This window comes from Porites lutea, chromosome 2, assembly GCF_958299795.1.
Source record: "Porites lutea chromosome 2, jaPorLute2.1, whole genome shotgun sequence".
Taxonomy (NCBI): domain Eukaryota; kingdom Metazoa; phylum Cnidaria; class Anthozoa; order Scleractinia; family Poritidae; genus Porites; species Porites lutea.
In genome coordinates this window covers 10,489,226-10,498,057 of record NC_133202.1, presented here as the reverse complement: position 1 = coordinate 10,498,057, position 8,832 = coordinate 10,489,226, and the positions used below count along the sequence as shown (strand labels likewise).

Sequence of the window (8,832 nt, the reverse complement as noted above, 5' to 3'; positions counted from 1 at the left end):
AAATAGATCAAGACAGAATAAGTGGCGATATTTTGGAGGTCTTGAAAATGCCACTAACGCCGTTGTATTTTTTTTCCTTAAGAGGTTAAGCTATGATTCTGGGTCAAGAATTGTAATTTGTATGGCAATACTGAAGCAAGTTATTATGGTTTTTGTTGATAATACAGTGGAACCCCAACCTAACGAAGGGCCAAGGGACTGACAATGTATGTTCGCTATAACAAGGTTTTGTTATATTGAGGTCCTTTATCATATTTTTTTACCAGTACTGGGGCAAAGAAAATTGTTCGTTATACCTAGGTTCCACTGTAGCTGATTTAGAGCACTGCAAAACCTATCCATCCGATTTCGAACACCCTGTACTACTCGTACACCTGATTTTGATATAAGAAACTCTATTCGATCTAAACAGCTAAATGAAACTGTAAATGTGGCGACCTTCCTAAACTAATGTTTTTTAGTCTGGAAAACACTAGTTTTCCGTCAGGAACGCCATCAAACACCTTTTCTCAGACCATTTTGCCCAAAACGAATGGGTGAAAACATTTCAAATCTTTGCCCAAAACGTTGAACTAACCCCTTTGAAAAATGCAAATTTTGCGACCTTCTTAATAAAAGCGATGTTTTTATAGTTAAGAAAGGCTACCTCTCTATCTCTAGCACGTCACCAAACACTTTTAAGCATAAAAAGAAAAGAAGGAAAATTTTCAAATTTTTGACCAAAATCTTGAATGTTTTTGTAGTGTAGAAAAGCTATTTTTCCATCAAGAATATTGCCAAACACTTTTTTCTGAAATTTTGCCAAAAAACTCAAGGTAAAGAAATTTCAAAGTTCTAACCAAATAAAAACCATGGACTAATCATGGACTTTTGGGCAACGCAAATTTTGCAACTTTTTAATATCAATGCTTTTGTAGTCTAGAAAAGCTACTTTTCTATCAAAATGTACGCAAACACTTTTTTTTTGAATAATTTAATCGCAAAAAGTTAAGGTGATGAAATTTCAAATTTTTAATCTAATAGCTACCTTTCTATCAACAATGTCGCCAAACACGTTTCTGATCAATTTGGCCGAAAAAAGTCAGGCTGAACAAATTTAAAATTTTTGACCAAACCATAGACTTAAAGCCCTTTGGAAAAATGCAAATTTTGCAAATCTCTAACATTAATGATTTTCTGGTGTAAAAAAGTTAGTTTTCTACCATAATGTCAACGTTCCCTTTTTTGATCGATTTGGCCTAAAAAAGTCGAGGTTAGGAAATTTAAAATTCAAATTTGTGATCAAAACCTTTGGAAAAATGCACATTTTGCAACATTCTAATATCAATGCTTTTTCTGGACTCTAGAAAAGCTATCTTTCTATCAAGAATTTCGTCAAGCAATTTTTTTGATCAATTTGGCCGAAAAGAGTCAAGCTGAAGAAATTTCAAATTTTTAACCAAAACCATGGACTAACCCCTTTGGGAAAATGCGATGCAAATTTTGCAACTTTGTAATATGAATGTCTTTGTAGGCTGGAAAAGGTACTTTTCTATCAAGAATGGAGCCAAGCACGTTTTTTGAAATAATTCAGCAGAAAAACTCCAAGGTGAAAAAGTTTCAAATTTGTGAGCAAAACCACAGACTAACCCCTTTAGAAAAATGCAAGTTTTGCAACTTTCTAATATCAATGATTTTGTTGTCTACAGAAGCTATCTTCCTATCAAGAAGTCGGTGAACAACTTTTTCGATCAATTTGGCCAATAAAAGTCAAGGTGAAGAAATTTCAAATTTTTGATCAAAACCATGGAGTAACCCATTTGGAAAAATGCAAATTTTGCAAACCTCTTACATCAATAATTTTCTAGTCCAAAAAGTTATTTTTCTATCAGAATGTAGGCGATCACTTTCTTTTTTCACTTTGGTCGAAAAAAGTCATTGTTACGTAATTTCAAATTTTTGATCACAACCATGGACTAATCCCTTTGGAAAAATGCAGATTTTGCAACTTTCTAATATAATTGTTTCTGTAATCTAGAAAAACTATTTTGCTATCAGATTGTAAGCGAACAATTTTTTATCACTTTGGCTGAAAAAAGTCAAGGTGAAAAACTTTCAAATTTTTGACCAAACCCACAGACTAAACCCTTTGGAAAAATGCAAATGTTGGAAATCTCTAACATCAAAAAGCAGTCTAAGAAAGTTATTTTTCTATCAGAATATCGACGATCAATTTTTTGATCAACTTGACCCAAAAACGTCTAGATAAAGAAATTTCAAATTTTTGACCAAAATCATGGACTAGCCCATTTTTGGGAAAATGCAAATTTTGTAACCTTATATCAATGATTTTGTAGTCGAGAAAAATAGTTTTAAACCAAGGATGTCGCCAAACAGCTTTTTTTTTTTATCAATTTTCCGAAAAAAAATTAAGAGCTAAGAATTTTCAAGTTTTTGACCAAAACCACAGACTTACCCCTTTGGATGTGCACATCTCTAACATCAATAATTTTGTAGTCTAAAAAAGTTATTTTTCTATTAAGAATGTCGACGATCAATTTATATGATCTATATGATGTCAATGTTTTTGTACTGTAGACAAGCTATTTTTGCATCAGGAGTGTCGCCAAAGACTTCGTTTTGATTAATCTGGCTAAAATAAATACGAGATGAAGAAATTTCAAATTTTTGACAAAACGTATGAACTAAAATATTGAAAAAATGCAAATTTTTCGACTTAGTTAGATCGATGTTTTATAGTTTAGAAAGAGCATTATAACATAGCGCGCGTGCTTGCCCTATATAGGCCCTATTGAGCCGCTATGAACAAAATCTTTATTTACGCACGCCCGTGCGTAAATAAGATGACGTGAGCATTTTTTTTTACCTGGCTGCAAAGTTGTCGACTTTTAAGCTGCAGTGCACTTTTCCTTCTCTTTAAAATACGGAAGAAACCAGCAAAGAACTGCCCAATTTTTCTATCGGCATTGACCTTTTAGGTCCTGATCCAACAAGCAGCAAAAAATAAAGCCGAATTTAAAAAAAACTCGAAAGTCGCGCGTTTCGCAAATTTGTCGAAGACCAGCTGCAGCAAATTTTGGCCGAAAGACATTCACTGGGAACAGAACAGATACTAACTGGTCATCAACAACATTTAAAGGCAAAATTTCCGTTTTTATTATTGTTTTTAAATTTGTTATGCACTTCGTTATCTCCGGACAATCCGACTGACGCAGGAAAATTTCCTCGCAATAACAACACAAATTACACAAGATGACATAAATTTACTGCTCAAAAAAACAACTGCTGCCAGGTCTTCTCAAGAAGCCGTAATGACCAGCCAATGTTCGTAAATGAATATAAGTTTAAAGAAGGATGACAGTCGTCTTCGCTAAAAACATGTTTTCTGGGTTTCGCTGAGCAAAACTTTCTTTTCAGCAAATCCAAACCATACTCCACGACTTCTTACGAACATGTTAGTATTTTAACTTTAGGTGAACTTTAAGACTCTTTTACTTTTGTTTTTGCTTAGTTTCCATTGATCGTTAACGAATAAAGAAGCAAATTTTCTTTCTCACTTTTACAAAAGAATATTTTTATTCACACTAGACGATTATGGCGTGTTTTTAATCAGCCAATAGAACCGTTTGTTATTTTGTAGCGTGTTACGAGAATTTTGCAGTTGATCAAAAACAATGCCACCAAGACCATTTATAAAAAATTCCATTTTAGCTAGTGCCATCTTAGATTGCTTCCAGAGAAGTTAGCCTTTGATTTTGGGTAAAACCTGAAATTTGTTCTGTGTTTGTTCAAAGTTTCAATGAACCAGGAAATGATGTTTGGCGATGTTTTAGAATGGTGAAAAGTGCCCTTTTCTCTTTCCTCGCTTCTATCATCCGCGAAAATTTCTTCACTTGATAATGATGAGATTCGCATGAAAATCAGGTGTAAAATTTACCCACTATACTACTTTAAACAGTTTATTTACGCACGGAGACGTCCTTCCCAGACTATCATCTACGAAAAGTACTTCCTTAGACAGTGATGGGATTCCCTTAAAAATTAGGCCTAAAATGCACCTACTACACTACTAGAAATTGTTTATTCATACATACCATTATTTTATTCAAGCATACCATTATGTACATTTTCTCAAAATAACATCACAAAGTGGCATGAAATCTGTGCCTTTTCGGTTTTGTAGAGTAAAATTGTCGCAAATAATTCTATGTTCGTCTTCGAACAATTTTCAGTTAGGTGTCGAACGTTTTTCGCGGCTCTGCACCACTTTTAAACCAATCAGAATTCCAAAAATTCAGAAACTACTGTTGACTTACCCTCAAGATTTTTCTAGTCCCTAGTATATTTATGTTTATTGTCCTTTGATCTTGATTGGTTTCTAGTTTTTCCACGACACCCAACTAACAACTGTACTGATTTACTCCAACATGTAAAAGGCAGTTTACAACTTATGAGCCTACCTGAAAGGGACCAAAGTTATGGTTTTCTAATTCCGGTAATGACAAAGTTATCCACTTGGCGATGATGATTCAGGAGCATTATAAATTAACTTTCGTACAAAATCAAAGAAAAAACTTTAAAAAGAAAGTCGGTTCGACGAATAACTTCTACTTTCTCCTCTCCGAAAATTTTCAATTGCTGCTACGTTTTGCCTTCGGCGGGTATGCTTGGTTATCTTGAGATTCAAGTCAATACACCATTTTACAGTTGTGGGCTTGGTATTCTAACCTTTGACTGAAAGCGAGGGCTGAGGTTGACCTTTTCTTGATAAATACCTCTTTCCTTTTCTTATGGAAATTATCCTTAAAAAATGCTAGTTACCATGAGAACAACATGATTTACAAAGTAAAGCATGGAGGATTGTATCAAAACAAGGTCAAGTTCAGCTCGTTTTCACCTGTAACGCAACGTGCAAACGGACGGAACAACTCCCATTGTTGGTCCAACGATGTTGGGAGTTATTGCGTCCGTTTGCACGTAGGTAAACGTTAGACCGGTTTCAAAGTGGTTACTCTATGACTAATAGCCCACGTTCAATCCATGAAAATTCTAACATGACTCCGGGGCTTTCTGGTCATTTTTCTATATTTGGTTTGGTTTTCCTGGTGCTCAAGTCTTTTCTGGGAATTGCGAGACAATGAAGTCCTGAAAACTTTGCAATATTGTCCCTAACGCCTCGGAGTCATATTAGAATTTTAATACATCAAACGTGGGCTATTTTATAACTGCTCCAAATGCTTATAATATGCGTGACCTGGTCCCAGGAAAGGATAACGCTTGAGACTCCGATAATTTATACACTGATTGTATTTAGAAAGGTCGTCCACAGCAAGTCCAAAATAAACTGAAACTAATAGCGTGATCACTAAATGAACAGACAAGGCATCTGGTCATACGATATTACAAGAATTCAAGAACTTGGGTTTCAAAACTTGTAAGTAAGATTTTGTGTCACTATTTCTGCTATTTTTTCTGGCTACTTTGTTTCGTAAAAGAGTTTTTTCTTCTGCGCAGTCAAATTCCACTCTGCAATGTCCGCTTGTTGATGATCTTGTAGATCTTATGCTCGTTTTACGTGATCCAGGTCTCGGAACCTGAAAAAGAAACAAAAACAAAAAAATTACAAATCCAGTTTTTTGTCTGAATATGACTGACTTTGTCACTGGGGCTGGTTAGAAACAAACTCAGGTCGTAAATGTTTACCAGGTTTTATCGCGCTTGTAGCTATTGTAAGATTTAGAACCACGTTTTCGGCAAAGGTAAACTAAAAATTGAATCGCAAAGTAAGCACTCAACCGTCTTAATAATCCGGATCTTGAGACAGTAAAGTTTCAAACATAGGGACATGTAATTATGTTATGTTTAGAAAAAAATTGACTATTGATCTAAATATTAATTCATCAAACGTCCGTTTTTGGAGATGACCCAATCAAACGTTTATAATAATTTATAGAATAGAAATGACCTATGCCTATAAAATTTAAAATAAATATGAAAAATTAAATGTGTTATATTTAGACCGGTCAGACCTGTCTTTAAAAATGTCAGTAATATTTACTTACGGCTCTGGTGAAGGGCAGTTTAAAGACCAGCGGCCAGAATCGGTGTCTCCGAACTGAAGTGAACATAACATGTTACAATATGACAGAGTTTTATCCGAAAAGGTTTATTGCGACTGTTTATAAGCTTAGATTATAGACAAAAAACTAATATTTTTTTAAGGTGGGCTATATAATAGCTTTAAACTCGTTTGGTCTAGAAATTTTAAAATTCATAGTCAGCGTCATTTAAATGGAATCATACTCGTGTTAAAAAAGATGACAAAAATAGATGATGTTAATTCCCCCTTTTTAATTAAGTTACAATAATACTACAAAGAGTATTGGTGACGTTATAACCCCTACTATGAGAATTCCGTTTAAACGAAGACCCCGGAATTACTCCCTCGTACACAGGCAAGAGAAAGCTTGGGAACGAATTTTCGAAGCGCACAAGGCACCTTGGGGAGAGTGAAGAAGGGGACGCGCTGCCTCATTTTTGACCTGATCCTTCCCATGGCCCCTTGCGTTAACCTTCCCATGTTGCAAGAGGTGTCTAAGTGCGTCGCAGCCGGTATCACAGAACCTAGTCAGACTCGCCAGTAACTGCTGTAGTTCACGACATGAACTGCTACCGCTTTGGATAAGAAAGAAATTTAATGAGCGTAGACACGAGATAGAGCGCCAACGAATCGTTTGAAACGTACTACCTAAGTCGAAGTAGTGTCTTTTTCATTTTATGCCATTCTCATATTTCGGAGGTCGAGACTGTTCACTATAAAGTTTCTTTTACGTCACTTTTGACAACGTAACTTAATGACAACCAGGGGAACAAGTTAACTACCTAAAGGTATATAGCTAATAATCTGAGTTTAAAAGCTGCTCATAGACGTTTGTGTATTAGAAAGGAAAAAACATTTGTTGAACTGATCTATCATTTAACAAAAAAAAATAAGATTTACATATCAGTAGCAAAAATTAAAAACTCAGGTCGTTATGCTTGATTAGCTTGCCTTAATCGATGAACACGTTAGTTTTGTTCTGAATTATTAAAACCGGCCAATAAAAAACAAAGTAACAAGCACGATCATGATACAAAACTGGATATAAATAGAGGTTAACATTGTATAAGAGTTATAAACAGTTTTTTGCACTATTCAGTTTAATTTTTTCTTGTGTTCTTCTAGTCATTCCTGTACCAAGCCTGACTACCATTCACTTTATACAAAAAGCATTCTGCTTCACTTTTTGAAGCAATTATTTGTTGTACACCGTCAAAATTATATATATCTCTTTTAAATTTGTTTGCTTCTATACTTAACCGTTTGCATGGCCATGTTCTCGCCCGTAATCTTCACATCTGAAAATACAGAGAAAAAGGGGCAAAAATGTAACCAGATTGCACTTTGACAATGTATTGAAACTCGTTTTGGAATCTACTTTAGATAATGCTAAATAATAATAGGGCGTTCAATTCGCCACTTCAGAAACGAGAGGGGGACTGGGTCGAGTTAACTTTCGCAAAGACGTCTGGGACTGTTACTTGCGGCAGGAGAAAAAATTGGCCAATAGCTGAATGGCGCGTCACCGGTAAAGATATCAGAAACAATTGTGAGACTCATTTCGGTTGCAGTTCCCTTGTAGTTTCCTGAGTGGCGAGTGGACTGTTCACTGTTTTGGCACTGTTACGTTTGTGTACATAGAAATGAAGAAAAATCGGGCGGAGATTCAAAATCATGAAAGAGTTAATACAGCACTTTTCTGATAACTGTGTTCTATTTCCTGTCTTCGTAGTGAGAAATTAAGACATGAGACTAAGTCACGCGAATTGATCAATCAACAGAAACAAACTTACCAGAAACACTACGGATTGTCTTAGTAACAATGATTTCGTCATCACCAGTCAAATGAGTTTCATGGGAATCCATTCGTCTTTTTTCCTGTAATCGAGAAAACCCAGAGAAGCAAATAAACACCAAAAGAAAGAGGTAAAAGTTGTATAAGCCTTCGGGGCATGCGCAGTTGAAAAGGGGAAGACCGGGAAAGGGGAAATGAAAGAGGAGAAATAAAGACGCGCGAGAACGCCCGTGAGAAGAAAGAGAAGGGGAACGCTTGCTGACAAGCCATTGCTTTTTTCGTTCTGCCCCCGATTTCATTCCCTGCCCCTCGCGTGCCTTTTGCGCTTCTCCCGCGCCCGAAATCCGCTTCGCCTTTCCTTTCAAACGCCTGCCAAGCAGGCTAAAATAGCATCATCTTGTTGAAATTTACCTGGACAATTACTCTAAAGGCTGCCGTAAGAGGAAGTGAATATGCTTACCCGGCTGTGGTGTGATGTGGACAGAGAGTGCTCAGGTAAACTTTTTGCCAAGGTTCTTTTCTCGTGAAGTCTTTTATAGGCATGTCGTACCTGGTTAAAAGAGGGAGAATATTACTACGAGAGGATCTCAAGAAAAAAAAAACTCAAGTTAAGGAGGCACTACTCATCAAGGAATTAAGTCCAAAACTGAAAAGGGATAGCAGCCTGGACTTATCACCTTTGTACGGCGCGTTAATATGGTCACGTGGCTTACAATCTTCACGTCGCTGGTTTTTATCTTAAGTAAACGAACGACTCTAGACTTCTTAGTTTTTTTTCGTCTGAGCAGTATAACGTCTCTATCTCAAGGTGGACCTTACACGTCTTGCACTCTGTTCGTACGCTGATTGTTGCTAATTGTTACTCATACGGGATTCTTCGGAGACACCGACGACGCGCAACGGGTTAACAGGGCTAGGAGGGGAAAAAACCGCGCCT

At 36.2% G+C, this 8,832-nt stretch overlaps 1 protein-coding gene across 1 annotated transcript in view; it reads right to left on the bottom strand.

Moving 5' to 3' along the window:
• Positions 1-4,085: 4,085 nt before the first annotated feature.
• Positions 4,086-8,832, bottom strand: part of LOC140925605 (uncharacterized) — a 70,378-nt gene continuing 65,631 nt past the window's right edge. The window contains exons 38-41 of the mRNA XM_073375522.1: positions 8,356-8,445; positions 7,894-7,978; positions 7,361-7,398; positions 4,086-5,594 (exon numbers count right to left, since the gene is read on the bottom strand). Of these exons, the coding sequence (XP_073231623.1) occupies positions 5,391-5,594; positions 7,361-7,398; positions 7,894-7,978; positions 8,356-8,445 (417 nt within the window). The 3' untranslated portion in view covers positions 4,086-5,390. The remainder of the gene's footprint in view (positions 5,595-7,360; positions 7,399-7,893; positions 7,979-8,355; positions 8,446-8,832) is intronic.